At 42.9% G+C, this 23,394-nt stretch overlaps 1 protein-coding gene and 1 pseudogene across 9 annotated transcripts in view; one reads left to right on the top strand and one right to left on the bottom strand.

Annotated features, from left to right (window-relative positions):
- Nucleotides 1-23,394, top strand: part of TBC1D1 (TBC1 domain family member 1) — a 240,046-nt gene that overhangs the window by 108,371 nt on the left and 108,281 nt on the right. For all 9 annotated transcript variants that reach the window (XM_074395995.1, XM_074395993.1, XM_074395994.1 and 6 more), the window contains 4 exons: nucleotides 10,314-10,781; nucleotides 14,485-14,574; nucleotides 16,662-16,766; nucleotides 17,661-17,793. In XM_074395995.1, coding sequence (XP_074252096.1) covers nucleotides 10,314-10,781; nucleotides 14,485-14,574; nucleotides 16,662-16,766; nucleotides 17,661-17,793 — 796 coding nt within the window. The remainder of the gene's footprint in view (nucleotides 1-10,313; nucleotides 10,782-14,484; nucleotides 14,575-16,661; nucleotides 16,767-17,660; nucleotides 17,794-23,394) is intronic.
- On the bottom strand, nucleotides 1,506-2,824 carry LOC120363623 (small ribosomal subunit protein mS33 pseudogene; annotated as a pseudogene).

Consider the following 23,394-nt stretch of genomic DNA (forward strand, 5'->3'; position numbering starts at 1 on the left):
TCATATATATATTTGAGATTGCTGGAAAGTTGAGGGTGGGGTGAGATGGAGAGTTCTGTTGCCTACAGGGTGTTAGGAAATTTGGTCAAAGGTTTGAACATGATTGGCATTATCTATCACTGGCTGATATTATAGAAATTATTTTTGTCATTTCTTATTCATTCTGTACTGAAAGGTAGATGGGATAATAGCAAGCTTGCTGCCTCTAAGTACTGTTATTTTAATAAAGTTGACAGTCAGGTGTGGTGGCTCATGCCTGTAATCCCAGCATTTTGGGAGGCAGAGGCGGGTGGATCACCTGAGGTCAGGAGTTTGACACCAGCCTGACCAACACGGAGAAACCCCATCTCTACTAAAAATACAAAAATTAGCGAGGTGTGGGGTGCATGCCTGTAATTCTAGCTACTTGGGAGGCTGAGGTAGGAGAATTGCTTGAACCTGGGAGGTGGAGGTTGCAGTGAGCCGAGATCACGCCACTGCACTCCAGCCTGGGCAACAAGAGCAAAACTTTGTCTCAAAAAACAACAAAAAAAGTACATTCTGCTGCTGCGTTTAAAAAGAAGGGTAGATTATTGAAACGAGGTAAAACATAAATATTTATTTTCCTTGGTTTTTGAGATTGGCTCTTTTATGCCAAGGCAGGATGCCTCAGCAGCATCTTAACGAGCCCAGGAGAAGGGTCGGACCTGGCTCCCTGGCAGGGAGTGGGAGGGAGAGAGCAAGATGTTTTCCCTCATCTCCCCCACGTTTCTGTTCAGCAGTAAGCATCTTGCCACGTCTTGGTTATGAAATGATTGACCTTTCCGTTGAGCCTAGAACACCTCTCCTAGTGCTGGTTTGGATTGGAGGCTCAGCTCCAGGATGTGGAACAAGGGTGTATGTAAGAGGAGGGTGCTCCAGAGATACAAATGTATGCTTTATTTTCCTCTTAAAGCAAGAGGATAGGGAGAGGAAGAATGCAAGAGTCAAGCTTGAATTTTTCAGTAGTTGCTGCAGTTCTGATAAGCTGATCTCATTCATTGTGGTTTAAATACTCAGAGTGAGATTGTAAGGTGCTAGCTGGGGCTAGTTATACCTGAATTGTGGGTATTGCACATGATGTGAGAATTAAGGTTATGATTTGATCTGGAAGACGAGACTGTTTGCGGCTTCAGTAGTGAGTGATCAGTAACGTTTTCCTTCCTTGGTGTTTATGTCTGGGTGTGCATGTGATCCCCCAGCCTGGTTTCTGAGACAGCAGTGCAGCCTCCTCAGGGACCTCTCTGTTTCATGTTGCTTGTGGCCTGAGCCTGGGACAGGGAGCTTTTCTTTCTCCTTAGTTCCTCTGAGGGAGGCAAGCCTTATCTTTTACCTTAGAAATGAAGTCCTGCCCTTGGAGGTCTGGCTAAAGCCCCCAAAATTCCTTTGCTATGTTTTTCATTGAGGCGGATTCTGTTTATAAGTAAGCAAAGCCGATGTGAACCCCAGAGAGCGGGCAAGGCCGTGTGATGCCTCAGTGGCCCCAGTCACTGGGGAGTGACTCCGGTCCTGCTGCAGACATGGCAGGCGACTGGCGTGGAGAAGGCCATGATGCCATGGTGCTGGGGAAGAAAACCGCGTTTCAGGAGAAGCCAGATCACCGCTGAGTGACACATTAGACCCATGTGTGTGAGGCGCTGTGTAGATACTTTGCAAATGACCCGTGTTTTTTGGTTCCATTTCTTTGTCCGTTTGTATTGTATGTGATGACAGCCCTTTCTCATTTTACATAGCAGGGAGCAGAGAGGGCATGGGAATAAGGTGCAAGCAGACATTCAGACATGAATTCCAGTTTGGCTGTGCTTGTTAAAAATTTTTGATATGAGCTAAAATTTTATTAAATCTGTTTTTTTGTGGAAAAAAAGAGAATCGATTTGGAATCACAGGAGGCTTTGGTGACTGTTTTTTTTAAAAATGTATTCATTTTATTAGAGGATTAAGTAAACCTTACATTATACCGCCAAGGCCAAAATAATTTTGCACAGTTAGATAGAGTGTGTTCAAGAAACCAGTCATCATTTAACTGGATTAGACATCAACAAGGAGATGATACCTCCCAATATAACCTTCATTTGGGAAGATGACATTCCTCCAATATGTGGAAAGACAATAGGTATGTTTTCTTCTCTCTGACCTACAGAGGAAGAAATTTTCCCTCTTGAGGGACCAACGCTATTTTTTTTTTTTTTTTTTTTTTTTTTTTTTTGACACTGAGTCTTGCTCTGTTGCCCAGGCTGGAGTACAGTGATACGATCTTGGCTCACTGCAACCTCCACTCCTGGGTTTAAGTGATTCTCCTGCCTCAGCCTCCTGAGTAGGTGGAACTACAGGTGCCCACCACCATGCCCAGCTAATTTTTTGTCTTTTTAGTACAGACAGGATTTGACCATGTTAACCAGAATGGTCTCCATCTCCTGACCTTGTGATCCGCTTGTCTGGGCCTCCCAAAGTGCTGGGATTACAGGTGTGAGCCACCGCCCCCGGCCCAACACTCTTTTTTGCTGCTCTTTTCCCCTCTCCTTTCTTTGGTTTCCCCTTTCCACGAAGCTTCTTTAGTCATCTTTGCTCATCCTTAAAATCCTGATGCTCATCTCTGTAGAATCCAAGAAATCGGAGTGTCCCGTGAATACAGAGTAAGTGTTATCATCTGGACACCCAGTCATAAGTCTCCTTCTTCTTGGCAAAGCGTGGTTCACTAAACGGTGTCACCACTTTCGTAGACTTGGATCAGTAGGCCTGGCAACTTCACCAAATAGCCAAGCACTGAGACAAGACATGCCCAGGCGTATTCTGAAAGAGAAGACATTTCTTGAGTGGCAAGGAGCTGCAGTTCCTAGACTTAGCTTTCCTCACCCACGCCTGGTGACTGGTTTTATTTTAAGAAGGGCAGGGTTTGTTAAATGTTTGTCATCCTATCTACTTTTATCTTTTATTTTTGTTTATTTATTATTATTATTTTTTGAGACGGAGTCTTGCTGTGTGCCTAGGCTGAAATGCAGTGCTGCAATATCGGCTCACGGTAACCTCCGCCTCCTGGGTTCAGGCAATTCTTCTGTCTCAGCCCTCCAAGTAGCTGGGACTACAGAGGCCTGCCACCACGCCTGGCTAATTTTTGTATTTTTAGTAGAGACAGGGTTTCACCATGTTGGCCAGGCTGGTCTCGAACTGCTGACCCTAGGTGATCCACCCGCCTTAGCCTCCCAACGTGTTGGGATTACAGTTGTGAGCCACTGCGCTCGGCCCCTGTCTGCTTTTAGTAACTCATTTGAAATGCACTCTGTACTGAGATTTTGCGTTTCTCTATGCTCTTAACCTCCTTAGTGCTTCTATAGCACTTGGCTTTCCACCTTGTTTGTTTAGTCATTGGTGTGCTGCTTTATTCCCTCTGTCTAGACAGATTCAGTCTTTTTTGTCCACACCAGTTTGTTCACCTCTGCTGTAAGCATGGTGGGGATCGGTGCAGTTTGGCTGCCTTCATGCTGTTCACAACTTGCCAAGGGCCTCCATACTGAAATGGACTTGGACTGGATGGTGCTGTGGGTGGCATGCACAGGAGGCCTTCCTGTGAGGCGCTGCCTTCCCTGGGATGTGACAAAGGACAGGTGATGAAACCTGGCTTCTGGACCCTGGCTGCCCATTAGAACAGCCAGGGTAGGGCACTTTGAAAACTGCGGGAGTGAGGGCCCCACCTCCAAACAAGCTGCTTCATTTAGGTGGGTGGACCTAGACATCAGGGTTTGAAAATACCGGCCATTCTCACATGCAGCCACATTTGGGTTGAGAATCAACACATTCAGTGAAGGAGACTGGACTTTGCGGATTTACACGTTCTCATTCGGATTGAAGCTTCAGTGATTCTATGAATTCTATCTATGTTTATATTGGCCACCCAACGTTTTAAGTTTTAAAAACTATTTTAGGCTGGGTGCAGTGGCTCACGGCAGTAATCCCAAGACTTTGGGAGTCCAGGGCGGGTGGATCACGAGGTCAGGAGTTTGAGACCAGCCTGGGCAACATAGTGAAACCCTGTCTCTACTAAAAATACAAAAATTAGCCAGGCATGGTGGCAGGTGCCTGCAGTCCCAGCTACTGGGGAGGCTGAGGTAGGAGAATCGCTTGAACCCGGGAGGTGGAGGTTGTGGTGAGTCGAGATTGTGCCGTTGCTCTCCAGCCTGGACAACAGGAGGAAATCTCAGTCTCAAACAAACAAAAAACTATTTTAGAAAACCTACAAAATAATTTCATATGCTTAGAGTTCTATCTCCCTTTTTCTTTCTCACCTCCTCCCACCCTCTTTTAGCTCCTACAGCTATAGGATTGCTTCTTTTGTGGTATTATAGTTTTAAATGTTTGTAGAAGGGTGTTGGTCCATCAGAAGGTTGCACTGAACCTTTTAAACAATTATTTTGGAGTATAAACTGGGTTTTGTGTTTGCGTAGACTATCTCTGTGGGGTTTAAAAGCCACCAACAGGTCATCCAATTTGCCATTTCAGAACTAGGGAAGCTGAATAATACTTCTTTTGTGTCACATGGGAAGAAAGATCAAGCCCAAAGGACAGAAAGATAAGGCAGAGGGGATGAAAGAGGGGCCCCTGTGTCAGGGGCTGGCAATAATTAGCACTTCACCTATGCCCAGATGCCTCCCCAGCCAGCGACCAGGGACACCTGATCTCTCCTTGGGAAGCCGTAACACATTCATCTGACCTGTTGTCTAATTGTAAGCATGAAGCAGGCATTGAGGCATGAGTTCACCACAGTGTGAAGCCAAAATAGGACAGACCTCTGCACAGGAGCAGCCTTCTGTGCCTTCGCCCATGTTTGTGTGCTGGCACCTGTCACCTTGTATTGGAAATCACATACACATGAGCTTCCTAAAGTCAGAGGGAATCGTGTCTTACTGTAGGAGGCATATTCAAATCTTCATGATCGAACCGCGTCCTGTCAGGCTGAACTGCTGCATAATATGAATGTTTACATGTGTCTTATCAAAATAGCGTCTGATGGTATTTTCTCTTTAAAATGGTTTAAATAATAGGCACTCATAAGATATTTTCTCAAGTGTTTTGTATGAAATTTAAGGCATGGAAGATAGAGTGAGGAAATACTTGGTTTAATGTAGTTTCTACCCCTTCCTTCTTACCTTATGACCAACAAATACAAGTAACTGCTTGTCAATAAAAACAAACCACAAATCTGTTCCTTCTGGAAAATGATTATGTGGCATATTTTTTGTTTGAAGTGCTCATTTGAACTCCTTACGTCGAGAAAGTGTTTCATCCAAGGGAAAAAAACACAACGTGTCCTGCCATATTTTCGAAGTCTTAGAATGTGTTCCTATCAAATAACAGGAAAAGGCTAGAATTTTAAATACACAGTGCTTCAGATTTATTTAATATTTGTTTCTTACTAGTTGACAGAGAAGCAAAACAGCGAATGTAAAGTAAAATGACTTTTTATTCTAAATATTGCTTCAGGAGCTCTTTCCTAAATCCTTGTGAATAAAATTACATTCGCATTGTATTTATAATCCTTTGCAATCCTTAAATCCTTAAAAAGCAAGTTGACCCAAATGTTTAAATAAGGACTTTTTTTTTTTTTTTTTTTACAGAACTGAGTATTTCCAATTCTCTTGGGATGTCGTTATCTGGCTACGTATGAAACAGTATTCACTTACGCATGTATCACAAGCGTCGTGCGTTACTGTGTTAGTATTTGAACAAAGAAACTTGTGGTTGTGTGCAAAATGCAGATTTACTTTCAAAATTGAGTTTTAGTATAAACTCAAATAGGTTGGCAGAAGAGGGGCTTGACAGAGTTTTATGTATCTAAATAAGGCCTGTTTCTTCATTAATTATTAGCAATTGATTTCAATGAACAGTTTTGTTGTGATTCTCCATGTAAAAGAAATTAAAACCAAGCCCCATATACCCTTATTGAATCTGTCCCATTAAGATGCTTTTTGGATTCTTATTTGTGCTATAGTTTGTTTGGGTTTACTTTGTCTGCAAACGGAAATGACGTAGATGCTATTGCTCCAACAAAACTTAAAAAAGCTTTTCACTAAAACTACCCAGATTGTATCAGTGGGAATAAATCCACTGGTGTCAGTGAATTTGCCCTAAAAAGACGTGTGTTTTTGCAGTAAATATTGTCATTGGAAGTATATATTCTTTTAGACTAAATAAAGTTTTACTTGAGGACATTTTTCAGTGAGGCATGTTTATTTTAGGGGTTTAGTATTGTCTTCCCCTTAATTTATTTTTACTTATCTGTATGAGCTGAAGCCCCAGCCAGCTGTCTCAGCCCTTAGCCTATTCTCAGTTGCTGACTCCTTTTCTTGAACATGGAGTGTCCCCTTCCCTGGGCGTCTCTATCTTCATCTTTGCCTCCCTTGGGGCCCCTGTCTTCTCTGCCTGCGATTCCTCAGTTTCCCTACACCTGCAATGTTGGGATGTCCCAGGGGCTTGTCTTGGCTCCTTCCTTTACTTTCTCTCCCAGATAGGAGCTGCTCGTGTCCAGTCGAAAGCTCCTCTCTTGGAATCTAGGCCCACTTACCAGCTAGATGCCTTTACTTTCAAGTCCTGGTCTTACTCAACACAGACAAAAGCAGAGCTCATTGTGCTGTCTCCCCAAACCTTCCCTCTCTGCACTCCCTTGGTTAGCTAATGGCACAATCACCCACACAGAAGCCTAAGCCAGAGCCCTGGGTGCCACGCCCCATATTCAGTATCCTCAGCCCCCCATCCAGGTCACCACCAAATCCTCTTGATTCTGTCTTCCAGAATCTTTCATTCAGCCTTTCTCTCAGCCTTCAGTGCTTAGTTCTCAGCAGGCTCTCAACATGTCCCACCTCAGTTACCCTAAAGGATTCCAACTAAACCCCTTCCGCCTGGCAGCGACTCACATACATTCCTCTCAGCCTTCTGAATCCCTGGCTCTGGCATCTACAGATGTCTAGAAAAATGTATAGAATAAAATGAAATAAATGACTCAAGTCCTCCATGCAAATAGGTGAGTCCAGGAGAGAGTTATAAAGATGGAGAATTCAGGGTTTTATCGTGAATGACATTCTGCCTTCATTTTTCAGGAAACAATGCCTGAGGTCTGTTCTGGTAGAGGGTTTTAAAGTAACCATTCAAAAAAAAAAAATAACTATTTTTTATTTAGTCTTAGTATTCTTGACTAAAAGTAATGTTTAAATGGCATTAGGTTTTTAAAATTATTTGCAATTTGTTATTGAAACTATATTTGGTAAAGTGCTCTTTGCCGTCAGATGTTCTGAAAATGTTAGTATTCTGACCAGGATTCCAGTGATTTCTGTTTTTAGACCTCAGTTATCTCCTTTATATCTTTATTACACTACAGCTTCTTGGAGCTTTTGAAGGCAGGGCACACCTTACCCTGAGCATGAGAACCTTTAGCTAAATTATGCCTGAATAATAGGACTTACCAGAGCAAGGAGAGAGAGACTTTGGTCTTTGACTAACGCATATCTTTTTAAGATTTTGAGTAGAGGAGAGATTGGTCCCTGGAAAAACTAACACAGCCTCGATCGTGACCAAGTTACGATGTATTCTTCGGTTTCTTCTGACCCTGGGAATCGAGGAAAGAGTCAAGTGATCTATTTTGTTTCGTCTTTTTGTTTGTGCCATTTACTACTGAGTCACCGATAAATTCATGTGACTTCACATATTTTCTCTACCCTTTGATATATAATGAAAGACATTGCTGCTCACTTCAGATGCAGCAGAAGACACAGCATGTAGAAACGTGAGGTGTTTTAACAAGACCCAAAGGACTGAACAAGCTCTGAGTTTCCTGTTCAGAGTGGGTTAGTAATTGGGAAGAGTCATGTGACTTGATAAAATAATCTTAGACACTTGCTTAGAAGAGTGGCAAGGTTCCTGTATAAATTGATTATTTTTGCTTGACAATATATCATTCTTTACAGAAATAACTTTTACCAGGAAAGTCCTCTTTTTTGGAGAGTAACAATGGCTTTGTTGTTGTTGTTTTGTTTTTTTTGCTTTGAGACAGGGTCTTAGTCACCCAGGCTAGAGTGCAGTGACAAAGTCTTGGCTTACTGCGGCCTCCAGCTCCTGGGCTCCAGTGGTCCTCCTGCCTCAGCCTCCTGAGTAGCAGAGACTGCAGCACGCACCACCTCGCCTGGCTAATATTTGTGTTTTTTTTTTTTTTTTTTTTTTTTTGTAGAGATACGTTCTCCCCAAATTTCCCAGGCTAGTCTCGAACCCTGAGCTCAAGCAGTCTGCCTCCTTCAGCCTCCCAAAGTGCTGGGATTACAGACATGCGTTACCATGCCCGGTCTAACTAGGGCTAAGTTTTTACCAGGATTCTGTTGTGAACCATGGGCAAAGATGTGAATGAAACCTAGACTTTGTACTCTCTTTCTCTGTCCTTCTTTTTATAATTGACCAACAGTTTTTAGGCCTCTGCATGATGTATGATTATTTGGCAGTATAAAAGTGGGCTATAACACAAGCAAATACTCACTGCAGACAGATGCTTGACCTGTTGAAGTTTGGCTTTTTTTTTTTTTTTTTTTTTCGGAGACTGAGTTGCGCACTGTTGCCCTGGCTGGAGTGCAATGGCGCAGTCTTGACTCACTGCAACCCCTGCCTCCTGGGTTCAAGCGACTCTCCTGCTTCAGCCTCCTGAGTAGCTGGGATTACAGGTGCCCGCCACCACGCCCAGCTAATTTTTTTGGTGTTTTTAGTAGAGATGGGGTTTCACTATGTTGGTTGGCCAGGCTGGTCTTGAACTTCCAACCTCGTGATCCACCTGCCTCAGCCTCCCAAAGTGCTGGGATTACAGGCATGAGCCACCATGCTTGGCTGAAACTTTGGCTCTTAAAGTATCATGTAGGTCTCATGCTTCAGGAATCAATTCTTTAAAATATAAAACTTTCCTAAAGATCTTTTGACTCCTTGTATGATAAAATATTTTGAAAGGATATATCATAATCTTTATGGCAGAGAGATCTTTAAGGTGTACTTGATATGAAATCACAAAGAGAAAAATGTTTTGAGTCATTTGGTTGGGGAATTATGTCATGAACACTGAATACAAGGATACCTTTACCATGTAAAACCACCTCCTTTACTGTATACATTGATCTTGGACCTGAATTGGAGAGGTGATTTTTTTTATTTCTCTATAATGTTGTTAAAAAGACATTGGGCCTGTGGGTATTGGGCCTTAAATTGAATTTTCCTTACATAGAAAAATGGGAAAAATTGGTTTAGGTGTGTTAGGTCACAACAAAAAGTAGGCCCTTTTGAAGCTTAAATTTATGCCTCCCTTAGCCTTGTTTAAATTCATGCCTGGCCACAAATATTAGTGCTGAGGCTGTCTGTCATCTGAGCAATTGCACAGCTGTTCATTCACTGCCGTGTGGATTCATCTTTGTGTCTAATGCGGTTTTGATGAATCTTCTCGGAGGTTAATGAGGAGAGGATGTAGCAGTAGGGACGACACCGTGGCAGGGGGGAACTTTTAGTGCGTCCTTTTGATCATGATTTTTAACACTGGGAACAAAAGCTTTGTAGTTTCCGTGTGAAGAGGCGCCGGCGAGTGTATTGCGGTGAATAATATTAGTTGTGGGGAATAATATTAATCGTGGGTTGCTTACTCCTTGATGAAAACCTCCTAGCTTTGTTGACATACTAGTCACTATTCAACTGTTAGGAAATACAGGACTGAGTTATCATCGAAGGAAATAATGATGCTGGGATTTGGATAAATAATTTATGAGATAAGTTCAGAGCCTTGATCTTCATCCCACTATTTACTGAAGAAGACTTTCCAAAGTATACTGCCATGAGAGCTAGAATAATTGAGCTGTTTTGTGAACCATGTCGGAGACAGACTTCTATGGGAGGCAGCAGCTTCTCCAGAGAGGACCTTTGGCTTTGGAGTGGGACCAGCCTGGGCTTGAATCCAAGGCCTGCTAGGTTGGGCCATGCGTGTCCTGAGGCTGGTGGTTTAACCTTGCAGGGTGCTGTGGGCATGTGAATCCTGTAGTGCGGTCCCTGGCATGTGAGAGGCACTTCATACGTGTCGCCCCCTTCTCTTCTCTGTGGAAGCTATGTGTTCACCTTCCATGGAAGACATTCCTAGTCCCTGCCCGTGTCCTCCTCCAGTGTTCCACGGTGGAATAGCCAGCGGGGCGTCCAGTGTGGAATTCAGTGTGGAAATGAATGCAGCATAGTGCATTCATTCCGTGAGTGTCAGCCACACTGCGTGTTCCAAATAACACTCCTCCCTCTCTCGGCAGGTGCCTGAGATCATCAGCTCCATCCGGCAGGCGGGGAAGATCGCCCGGCAGGAGGAGCTGCACTGCCCGTCGGAGTTCGATGACACGTTTTCCAAGAAGTTCGAGGTGCTCTTCTGCGGCCGCGTAACGGTGGCGCACAAGAAGGCCCCGCCAGCCCTGATCGACGAGTGCATCGAGAAGTTCAATCACGTCAGTGGCAGCAGAGGGTCCGAGAGCCCCCGCCCCGCCCCGCCCCACGCCGCGCCCACTGGCGGGTGCCAGGAGCCTGGGCACCGGCCCATGCGCAAGTCCTTCTCTCAGCCCGGCCTGCGCTCGCTGACCTTCAGGAAGGAGCTGCAGGATGCGGGCCTCCGAGGCAGCGGCTTCTTCAGCTCCTTCGAGGAGAGCGACATTGAGAACCACCTTATTAGCGGACACAATATTGTGCAGCCCACAGACATTGAGGAAAATCGAACTATGCTCTTCACGGTAAAATATCACCCAGCTCGTGCGCAGCCCCATATGCGCAGTCTGCCATATGCGCTCAAGAGAAAATCTGCTTTATGGAGCGAAGATTCCTAGTTGCTTTTGGTCTATGTGTGAATCCACATATTTTCATGCTGAACAATTCTATTCTTAAGATAAGATCCCTCCTTTAGCCATAAGCCTTTACAGTCATCGGGGAAACAGAGATCCATCTCATACACTTGTAATTTTTATCTCACCTCATAATTGTAAAGACACCTTTTCAGTGTGGGAAGAACAGTGAAAACATGTGAGGCCAACAGAGAGATGTTTAAGAGTATATATGAATTGGCTGGGCACGGTGGCTCACGCCTGTAATCCCAGCACTTTGGGAGGCTGAGGCCGGCGGATCATGAGGTCAGGAGATTGAGACCATCCTGGCCAACATGGTGAAACCCCATCACTACTAAAAATACAAAAAGTTAGCTGGGCATGGTGGTACACGCCTGTAGTCCCAGCTGCTCAGAGGCTGAGGCAGGAGAATCGCTTGAACCTGGGAGGTGGATTTCTCAGTGAGCCAAGATTGCACCACTGCATTCCAGCCCAGGTGACAGAGCAAGACTCCGTCCCACCCCAACCCCCCGCCAATATATATATATATATATATATATATATATATAATTTCAGGTGATATATATTTCAACAGAATCTTTTAGTTGGAAAACACTCTCTCTACTATTAATGTTTTTAATTACGAAACATTTACCCTTTGCTAGTCAGGGTAAGTGGCTTTGTGAGCAACATTATATTAGAAATTTATACCCAAACTGAAATGTCAATTTAGCCAATTGCTTGCCTTTTTTTTTTTTTTAAAGAAAAAAATATGTTAAATTGACAGTGAGCCAAATGCTAGAAAAGGCTGGGACAGGGGGCTGTCCCAGGTGCATGGGGTTCCTGGTTCCATGCTGATCTGGGCTCTTCTGAATGGGTGTGCCCTCCCTGGGAGTTCCTTGGGTCTGAATGGAAGAGGTTTGGAGCTGTCCCAGCAGTGAGCCGGTCTCTAATGATGGAGGGAGCTAGTTTTTTCCTTGGCCTCCTTTTTGGCTTAATGCTGACTGGCATTCTGTAGAGAACAAAATTACCTTAAATGTAAAGCCCCCTTTCTGTGTCTAATTCAGGGCACAAGTGAGATGGCCAAGGGGGTAAGGAACCAGCTACCCAGGTTAGTGCAGTGGGGATATGTGCAGGTTTAAATCCAAGGTGGTGCCCCAGAGGATAAATAGGGCTGATGTTTTCATCTTTTGACCATTGATCTAGTGTACCAAAAGAGTACTCACATTTGTGCTTTAACTTGTGATCTGTATCTTTTAAAAACTCTCTTGATGACATTGAGAAAGCTGCTGCATGCATTTATTTATAAGTACTGACTCTTGGACTACTGTGCCAATGTCCCTCGCCACACGCTGGAAATGCAGTCATGAGCAAGACAGGCTTGGTCTCTGCCCACATGGAATTTAGATTCCAGTAAGGGAGACAGGCAACTGAGTGCACACATAATTCTCTAATTACAGTTGCGGCAAATGCTGTGGAGGAGAAGCACTGGATGCCGTGAGAGCATTTTCTAGGGTAACCAGGAAAGGCTTCTTTGAGAAAATGATTGTCACCTAACATAGGTTTCATTGTGTTCTATCTATCTGGGCTCACAGAGCAACAGATGAGAAGGTCCTAAGGGAGGGATGGTGCCTGGTGCCTGGAGAGTCCTGGAGGCCTGTGCACCTCCTTTGCTCAGCGTTCTTCCCACGGTTGTCATGGTCTTACCTCCTCTTGCTTCCTTTAGGTCTCTGCTGAAATGTTGACATGGAGGAATAATCGTACCAGTAAGGCCAATAGCAACCTCACTTCCTGCTTTTTTGCTTTATTTTTCTCCATACGATTACAAATAAACATCCATCTGATATAATTACAAGTAAACAAGTAGAAGGTTTTCTGTCCCACATGCCCTCAAGAAGATAGGCTGCAAGAGGGCATGGATTTTCATTTCTGTTCACTGCTGTCGTTGCTAGTATCTAGAGCACAGCTGTGCTCTGTAGACACCTGTTGTGTGAGAAATAAGTCCAGGTGGCTGCTCTGAAAACAAGGAAGGGTGGCGCATAGAGATGGGGCTGGGGCTGGAGGCAGCCCCATGAGAGTTGTATTCATTAGGCACAACTTTATGGGTCTTGGTCGGGATTTTGTTTTTTATCCAGAAACTGGGCAGGCACTACATACTTTAAAACATAGTATGAAATATCTTTGGCTACAGAGCCAGGATATACTTGGGGGAGGCTAAGAGTAGGATGGGGAGGAGAGTGAAGCTGTTGCAGTAGTCCAGGCGAGAGATAGTGGAGTTTGTGCTGAAGTACAGTGGGGGTGGAAGAGACAGACATGCAGGAAGTCAGATTAATGGGATGCATAATCCTTTGGATGTCATGAGGAAGAAGGATCTCAGGAGCCCCAACCAATCTTAGATTCTGATTTGCTCTTTACAACCCAGCCACAGCCAAATAAGAATGCCTTGGAGAGCCTCTCAACTATCAGATTTTCAAAGGTTATTTTAAAAAATAAACATAAGGACTATCTTCATTACGTAGGTAAAGACGATGACCCCTAAAGAGACTAAATGTACTCCAAATAAATATTTGTTTGTTTTTTACAAATAAGGAGGCTATTGTGATGGCTCCTACTCTAGAGAGAGACACAGTCTAATTTAGAAAGATGTTGCATGTTAAAAAAGAATTAGTTTTTCATCATCCCTGGTTCCATGGAAAGATAAGAATAAAATGCTACCTGCCGCTCTCTACTGCTGAACTACAGTTCAGAAACATAAGTGTGAAAAAATGATTCAGGGTGCAAAGTCCAAACAGAATGCAGGTTTCTTGGGCCCCCTCATTGAGAGTACAATTCTCCTCGACCTCAGTCTCCAAGAAGCTTGTGTATCTGATTTGTATTTTGCATCAAAGTGTAAAGAGTTTAAAGGAGAAGATGGGACTGGGAGTTAGAGTGGCAATGTTAGGATGTCACCACTGACTTCTTGGTCCTGAGGAGAAACTAAAAGTATAGAAACCAGCACACACTGAAAACCAAAGTGGCTTAGCGCTCCAGAGACGTGGAGTCTAAAAGGCAGTCTTTCACAGCCTGCAGGGGCACGTTCACACAGAATAGGATGGGTATGGCAACACAGCAGTCTCCTATAATGCATGTCTGTTAGCATGTCCCAAGTCAGTAAGACGATGGTAACTGATGCTCGTACTCTAACTTGAAAAGGTCTGGTAATATGTACTAAACAAATGGTAGATTATTTTAACAGTAACTTAGAAAGACTTGTCAGTAAAACTCATTCAAAAGTATCTTGGAAGCTTTGAAAGAGTAGATTCTGTTTTCTGGAGGATTCACTTAGGCGGAGACCTCAGTTTTTAGGGGATGTGCGGATCTCGAGGCCTATTGCTAACTTTTGGATATCTGGTTCTTTCATCTCAAGGAAGACTGCTGTCCTGTGTAAGTAAGTGAAGGCACTAATAGGTGTCTGGTATGACCTGAAGTCCAGAGAATAAGTGGGAACCTTTGAAATGATTTCTACAATAATATAGTCAGAATTTTATAGGAGCTTGCCCCTTTTGTTCTTTATTTTCATAGGTCATGAAATGAGAAAGTTTGAAAAGCTAGATTTTTTGTTTGTTTGTCTTTTAAGATTGGCCAGTCTGAAGTTTACCTCATCAGCCCTGACACCAAAAAAATAGCATTGGAGAAAAATTTTAAGGAGATATCCTTTTGCTCTCAGGTAAATGGAGATTTTTTTTGTTTGTTTGTTTTTTGTTTTTTGTTTTTTTTTACTCGATTGCGATGGAATTTTTAAATGAATTTCTTTAATGTCTGTCATATAACAGAAGTGCTAAAGGTTACAAGGTATATGTTTTCTAAGTAGTATACTTGATATGTGTTTTGCTTTTCTTTTTCCTTTGAATATTAAGGTCAATAATGAATATAATTTTGAAATTAAGAAATTTGCTCTTAGCAAAATAAGGGACAAAATATATCTACTTCTAATTTTCTCAGTTATGGTAGTAATATTACAGTCATGACTTCCAGATGCATGTGTGTGTCTGTGCGTTACACATATATATTTACACATCTCACACAAATGTATCTTTTTGTTAGATACATATTTCTACTTTACAAAAAATAATACCTTTTTTGGGGTACCAATTAGTAGTTCTTCTCCTTTCAAATATAGATAGTGCTTATCTTTGGAATGTTTTGCTCAAGAGTACAGTGTCTACTTGAAAGCTTTTTTCTCGACAGTCTTTCAGGTGTTTCATAGAGAGATATTGGAAGAATCTGTCAATTAAGATTAGCAGTACCAGTTTTACTCAGGATCTTCCTAAGAAATACGAGATCACTTAAAGTTATATTTGCTTATTTTTTTAAACTCTGATTTTTCATTTTCATAATTGATACAATGTGAAAATATCAGTGTTGATTTATAATGTATGTGGTCTATAAATATTCAAAAGGGACTTTCCTTTTCTGCAAAATGTGAAAATAAAGAATATTCTTTATAGATTGAATAAGGAACCATTTACAAAGAAAAAGCTTTTCTAAATCATACTTCCTGAAGTTGTAGCCTCTAGCTTATGCTTAACTTGCTATTGGAGAATATTAATTAAGATGGCATAGCATGTCAGTGATTGCTCATTTATTGGAAGATATTTGGCTTGAAAGTGAGATTACCCATAGAGTTTTTATCCTGATTTGCTGCTATTTCTGTTGAAATATTAATGTTAAATGTTTGCGTTTTTGTGTGATAGCTTTATAATTTCCTAAAGAGTGTAGTTTACAAATTTATATAATTACCTGAACATTAAGTTATCATCACTCATATCTCTGCTTACTGATGCTTTCAGAACACATAGATGTGTTAATATTTATGGAAAACGTTTATTTGTATTAAGGTGCCTCTGACAGCTGATGATTTTAAAACACGTTTACATAATAATATTTATTATAAATAGCTCTTAGGATACTTATGGTAGAGCCTTGACCTAACAGCTTATGTTTAAAAGCTCTTCTACTCTGTTTGCATATAATTTTTGACTCTTTATTTCAGTTCACTTCAGTATTTACTTATTTTAGGAGTACAAATGTATTTTAAATCTTTTTTTAACCTTCGGATGCGTGTGTGCGCATGCACGTACATGTGTATATGTGCATAGTTGTGTTGCTTTACTAATCTCTGATCTGCCTTTGAGTTTTTGCGTTGTCTTTATTCTTTAATACTTACATCTCAAACAAAACAACAAAAAATACTAAAATGAGTACTAAAACTTGAGTTTTCAGGTCTTAGTTCTCTTATTGTTATGGGGGTAATCAAAGGAACATTATAGTGAACCAGGCTTATTTGAGATGTTTTTAGACCTTAAAACATTTTTAAATATCAGAGAAAAGAGTAATTTTCTAGTGCTCTTTAAAATTGTGCTGTGTAGGCTGGGTGCAGTGGCTCACGCCTGTAATCCCAGCACTTTGGGAGGCCGAGGTGGGTAGATTACCTGAGATCAGGACTTCGAGACCAACATGGAGAAACCCCATCTCTACTAAATAAATACAAAAATTAGCCAGGTGTGGTGGTGCATGCCTGTAATCCCAGCTACTCAGGAAGCTGAGGCATGAGAATCTCTTGAACCCAGGAGGCAGAGGTTGCAGTAAGCTGAGATTGTGCCACTGCACTCCAGCTTGGGCAACAAGAGCAAAACTCCATCTCAAAATAAATAAATAATAGATAAAATTGTGCTGTGTAAATCTTGAGGTGCATTTCTGATTATGATGCATCTTTTGGATACACCTGAACATCTTGTTCTCTCCCTTTGACAGGGCATCAGACATGTGGACCACTTTGGGTTTATCTGCCGGGAGTCTTCTGGAGGTGGCGGCTTTCATTTTGTCTGTTACGTGTTTCAGTGCACAAATGAGGCTCTGGTGAGAGAGGACAAGCAGTTCTTACCTTGGAACCTTCTTTACAAGGAATTTTAGCCCCGCTGATTTTTCTGTCCGTAGGAAAACCAGATAGTCGTCGACATACCATTCTTTGTCTTTAGTTATTCACTTATGACTATGCAGTAAGTAGCGAATACACATCGGAAGCTTACTTCAGTGTGTATTTTATATTTTTTATTTCTGAAGAACTTGCTCAGTGCCACCCTCTGGCCTAGCATTTTACAGTGTCATTTTGGACATTTGGTCTAAGGAATTGGCCTATTTTCTCAGTAGTTTGCATTTTTAGTTTTTACTGTATCAGTCTGTTCTCACACTGCTAATAAAGACATACCTGAGACTGGGTAATCTGTAAAGAAAAAGAGGTTTAATTGGACTCACAGTTGCACATGGCCGGGGAGGCCTCACAATCATGGCAGAAGGTGAAGGAGGAGCAAAGGCACGCCTTCCATGGTAATCAGGCAGGGGAGCGTGTGCAGGGGAACCCCCCTTTGTAAAACCATCAGATCTCCTGAGATTTATTCACCATCAGGAGACTAGCACAGGAAAGACCCACCCCCAAGATTCAGTTACCTCCCACTGGGTCCCTCCCATCACGTGTGGGAATTCTGGGAGCTACAATTCAAGATGAGATTTGGGTGAGGACACAGCCAAACCATGTCGTTTACCTTACCTGCTTTAAGAGCTTTGAGGGTCCCTGTAGTATCTTCAGACTGTAATCCTAGCCATTATTCCAATGATTATCCGTCAATCTGTGAAGAGTAGTGCAGAAAAATCTTAAACGCTTAAAAAGTATTTTCCATAGATTGCCTGACATCTCAGCCCAGCTGATTTCAAATTGACTTTTTGGTGGCTACAACTTCTCTTCTCTTTGATCAGGTCGACGAAATCATGCTGACCCTGAAACAGGCCTTCACGGTGGCTGCAGTGCAGCAGACGGCCAAGGCACCAGCCCAGCTGTGTGAGGGCTGCCCGCTGCAGGGCCTGCACAAGCTCTGTGAGAGGATAGAGGGTGAGTAGACGACCCTGTCCAGCTTGAACACAGTGGGAGTTACAGGTCCCAGGAGACCTTTAGATGATACTCACTTGTTGGCAGGTTCTGTCTAACAGAGAGGCTTGTATTAGTCAGAGGGATTGTAGGTGGACTCTCAGCATGCAGTGGCTGTCTTCTGTGTGTCAGGAATTGTGCCAGATGCTGGTGATAGAAAGAAAAGAACCTAGAACCCCCTTCTGCCATCTCCCTCCAAGGGATTCTGAGGGTGGGGGAGGAGTTAGGGAAGCAGGTTACCGAACCGGTTGCCTGGTGTGTGTCAAGGTTGTGTGAGGGGTCAGTCATACCGGCCACTGCAGAGCTATCCGGAAAGGTAAGAACTAAGGAACTTGTACCGGTTTCTCCATTACAGGGTCATTAGAAACCTCAGCTTGTACAGTTTGAATGGAGAGGAGGTATCGGAAAGCTGGTTGCAGTTGAGCAAATGGGAAGGAATAAAGGAAGTGACGGCTTTAAGTATTGACCAGTATTTTTAGAAACCTGGCTTAGGGAGAAACTGTAATACATGTTATGATTTGTAGCTAACATGTATGTATTGAATAAGATCTACCAGGAAATGTACTAGGCGTTTTTTGTTATCTATTTAATCCTTACCACATTTGTGAGAGGAAAAGGGACTATTTATTTTGCATATATTGCAGATAAGTAAATTGAGGATTAGAGATGTCTAGGAATAAACTAGTATATCGAGAGCCCATGATTCACCCCGGGGTAAAACCCTATTACATGCCACCAGGAATTTCCAGGATAAGACCTTGCTGGGGGAACACCTGGGGATTGCAGCTAACTTTGCCTGTTTCAGAATTGGAGAGGTTTGAATGAATTCAGACCCCAGAGGGCCAGAGGGGCCAAATGAATCCGAATGGAATGGAGGGGGTCCTCTTGAACAAGAGTGGGGAATTCTCCTGAAGCAGGAAGTGAGAATCGTCTCTCTGGGACTGTAGGGAGGGGCGAAGGAAAGGACAGAACTCAGTGAGAGTGAAAGGGAGTGGTGATATGTTTATCTGAGGGCATCTGGAAGGTGAAGGAGTTTTCACTTCTCTGTTCATGATTTTGTGTTTTTGTTCTGTTGATGGGAGGATTTCTAAGACTTTTTTGTGACTTGTCCGCAGTGGGGCGGGTCACAAGATTTAAACAACCCATATTATTATGAAAAGAAATAAAAATTTGATTGTTTCTCAAGTATGTAGAATGTTTATTATACACCTGTAATCCGAGCACTTGGGGAGGCTGAGGCAGGCAGATCACTTCAGACCAGGAGTTCAAGACCAGCCTGGGCAACGTGGTAAAACTCTGTTTCTACTAAAATGCAAAAATTAGTTGGGCATGGTGGTGCATGCCTGTAACTCCAGCTCCTCAGGAGGCTGAGGCAGGACAGTTGTTGAGCCTGGGAGATGGAGGTTGCAGTGAGCCAAGATTGTGCCATTGCACTCCAGCCTGGGCAACAGAGTGAGACTCTGTCTCCAAAAAAAAAAAAAAAAGGAATGTTTATTATAAGCTATAATTTTGGAAAGAAAGCAACATTGTTATTTAGATCTGATTTTCCTTTTTTTTTTTTTTAATTATTGTAGTAAAAATATATGTAACCCATTGTAACCTTCTTTAAGCATGAACTTCAGTGACGTTAAGTCCATTCACATTGTTGTGCAATCCACACCACGAGCATCTCCAGAACTTTTCCAGCTTCCAAAACTTAAACTCATTCAGTGCCAGCTCCGCTCCCTCTCAGCCTCTGGCAACATCCATTCTGTTCCTAGGTAACTTTGTATAAGCGAAGTCATAAAATATTTATCTTCTTGTTTCTGGTTTATTTCACTTAGCCTAATGTTTTCTAGGCTCATGTGTATTGTAGCGTCGCCTGAATTTCATTCCTTTTTAAGGCTGAATGATACTCCGTTATATTTGTGTAGCACATTTTGTTGATCCATTTACCTATCCATGGACATTTGGGTTCCTTCTACCTTTGGACTACTGTGTGAATAATGCTGCTATGAATGCTGATGTGCAAATACCTGTTTAAGTTCCTGCTTTCAATTCTTTTGGCTATGTATCCAGAAATGAAATTGCTGGGTTATGCGGTAATTCGATGTTGACTCTTTTTTGAGGAGCTGCCGTGTATTGTTCCACAGTGGTCACAGCATTTTATAAACCCTCTGGCAATGGGCAAGGACCCCAGTTCCTTCATGTCCTCGCCAAAATTTGCTACTTTCTGTTTTTGTTTTGTTGTGTTTGTTTTTGATGAAAGCCCTCCAGATAGATGCGAAGTAGTATCTGGTTTCCCTCTTTAAATGAGATAAATTCACAATTGACATCTTAAGATCTGGGAAGGGTCATTTGTGGCATTACAATGCTCTTTAAACGGAACAAACAGGATTAATGTATTCAACTGTGTTTTCCACATTGTTACTATTTGCTGACATTATACAAAATATATCTGGGAACAAGAAAATGTGTGCTTTAGCTAGAGTTCCCAACTGAGAGGATCACTAACCCTTTCCTAGTGGTTGTCAAGATAAGGTAAATGATGACAGAAATATCCCTTAAGAGTTTATTAAGAAGCCAGCAATGACTTTGGCCTTGAAGATAAAGCAGATAATGATCTGCAGGAACTGGAATGCTTCCAGAGCACCCTTGATTAATCTGTCTTTGGCCTGACTTAGCTTTCAGAAGTTACAGCTGAAGTTGAATCAGGGTCGGGATTTTGCTGCCGTCATTTCGGAGTTAATCATTTAATCCATCTTTCACCTGATAAAATCCAACGAAGGCACAAAACTCTGCTAACGTCAGAACATTCTTACATAGTGCAATTAGCAGTCTGGTGGGGGTAAGTTTTACCTACATGATGGAACTCATTTCTAAAAGTGTAGAGGGCACGTTAATAGTAAAGGAGGCGGTAGTTATTACATTAACAGTTTTAGGGTTCCTTGCTTTTTGCTGTTGTATTTCTAATAAGTAGAATGAAGTGGCTTATTAAAACTCATTGTATGTTGGTGTAAGAGTAGTTCTTTTTTTTTTTTTTTTGAGATGAAATGTCTCCGTCACCCAGGTTGGAGTGCGGTGGCGAGATCTCGGTTCACTGCAACTTCTGCCGCCCAAATTTAAGTGATTCTCTCACCTCAGCCTCCCGAGTAGCTGGGACTACAGGTGCACGCCCTCATGCCCAGATAATTTTTTGTATTTTTAGTAGAGACAGGGTTTCATCATATTGGTCAGGCTGGTCTCGAACTCCTGACCTCAGTTGATCTGCCTGCCTTGGCCTCCCAAAGTGCTGGGATCACAGGCGTGAGCCATCGCACCCAGCTGGTATAAGGGTAGTTCTATCAGACAGTAACGTTCTGGTCAAGAACTCTGTAAAACTGTGGAGAGGACTAGTGATGTGGCCAGACTTGAATATCGTGTTTTCTTAATCAGTAAGTGTAGTCCAGTCATCCCCCAGAATCTATAAGATAGAATACATAATGCTGTTCATGTTGATTGTCCTGTACTCTGCTTTAACATGCGCTTAGAACACATCAGAAGCGTGGCTCTAGGCAGTTCTGTATTTGAACCATATACAACTCAGTGGTCTTTATATAGTATTTTGCTTATTTTAAAGGTTAGAGGAACATTTTGGGAATTACTGGACTGATTTATACTTTCATTAAAAAAAGAAAATAGTTGAACTGAGATTTTCTTTTTTTTTTTTTTTTTGAGACGGAGTTTCGCCCTTGTGACCCAGGCTGGGGTGCAATGGCACGATCTCGGCTCACCGCAGCCTCCGCCTCCTGGGCTCAGGTAATTCTCCTGCCTCAGCCTCCTGAGTAGCTGGGATTACAGGCACGCGCCACTATGCCCAGCTAATTTTTTGTATTTTTAGTAGAGACGGGGTTTCACCATGTTGACCAGGATGGTCTCGATCTCTCGACCTCGTGATCCACCCGCCTCAGCCTCCCAAAGTGCTGGGATTACAGGCTTGAGCCACCGCGCCCGGCTGAGATTTTCTTTTGCTCTCAGAGCAAATTTTCCTTCAGTAAAACACAGTCATTCATCAGTGCTCCCTCTAACAAGGGCTGTTTCTGCACCGCCAGGGAGGCAGCCTCACTGACAAGAGGAGCCGGGAAGGTTGTAGTTTGGAAACTCCCTTGACCCTGGTTCCCTTTTCTGCTTCTGTCCTTGCTTCCCATTCTTCTCCATAAGCCATTTTGGCATCACCTGGGGCTCTCTGAGGAGATGCCTTCGGTGTGGAACTGAATGGTGTTTTCAGAGGGTGTACAGAAGCCACCCATGAGGGGCTAGATGTGTGAGAATCCTAGGCGGCCTCACTGTTTAGAGATGGGTTGGGAAGGACCTCATGAGTCAGGCATCCTGTAGACGGGGAAACTGCTCAGGGGATTGCTTCACCATTGCCAAAGTGAAGAATAGGCTGCATTTTGTGGATTTCACCTGAGATCGACAGAGTGTCAAGTTAGTCTAATTCTTCTTAGGCTTTGGGTTTTATTTCCCACATCGGGTGTTTCATGAAACAATATTATTTTTCCAAAATATGCTATTTCCACTGTCAGAGATGTCCTCCATATGTGGCGGGGTGGGGGGTGGGGGCGGATTTTTAGTGCATGATGACTTAGTGCTTATTTTACTCAAAAATCTTAACTCTGTTTTGCATCAGCATTTCAGTAGTTGATACAGTAAAGCCTTCCCTGTTTCCCTGGCTTCGTGTGACCTGACAGCTTGCTGAAGGAGTGCCTGCGCTGCACTTTGACAAACGTGCCGACCTTCCTGCACTTTAACCGACCTCTGAGCTCACTCTCGTATTGCAGCCACCTGAGTGTCAGGCGACCTGGCTCTCCTAGTCAGGGAGGGCAGTGGAGCAGTTAAGAGTTTGGTTGCTGGAAGCAAGCAGACAGTTCATATTCCAACTTTGTCCCTTACTTAGCTGATGACCTTGGACAAAATGCTTGACTTGGATATGCATCAGTTTCTTCAGGTGGGCATTGGGATTACTTAAGAAAAAGGCCCTTGGCCAGGCGCAGTGGGTCACATCTATAATCCCAGCACTTTGGGAGGCTGAGGCGGGCGGATCACAAGGTCAGGAATTTGAGACCAGTGTGGCCAATATGGTGAAACCCCATCTCTACAAAAAAAAAAAAAAAAATACAAAAATTAGCCAGGCATGGTGGCAGGCACTTGTAGTCCCAGCTACTTGGGAGGCTAAGGCAGGAGAATTGCTTGAACCCAAGAGGTGAAGGTTGCAGTGAGCTGAGATCGTGCCACTGCACTCCAGCCTGGGCAACAATGCAGGACTCCGTCTCAAAAAAAAAGAGAAAAAGAAAAGCCCCATTCTAGTATTCATTTGAGGGTGAAATGAAATAATCCACATAAAGTATTAAGTGAAATGGCCCAGTAGTCACTTAAATATTATTTCTATGGTGGCCTCAGGGTTTTCTTGGGTTAAAAAAAAGGGAAAAAGAATGTCTTTCGGGAGGCAGAGATGGCCGCAACCGTGTGATTGTGGCAGCCACCCCTGCCACAATGCCAGCCTACTGAGAGGTTGTGGGCTCTGCCTCAGCTGTTGTGGGAGGGGAG

This window comes from Saimiri boliviensis, chromosome 3, assembly GCF_048565385.1.
Source record: "Saimiri boliviensis isolate mSaiBol1 chromosome 3, mSaiBol1.pri, whole genome shotgun sequence".
NCBI classification, from domain to species: Eukaryota; Metazoa; Chordata; class Mammalia; order Primates; family Cebidae; genus Saimiri; species Saimiri boliviensis.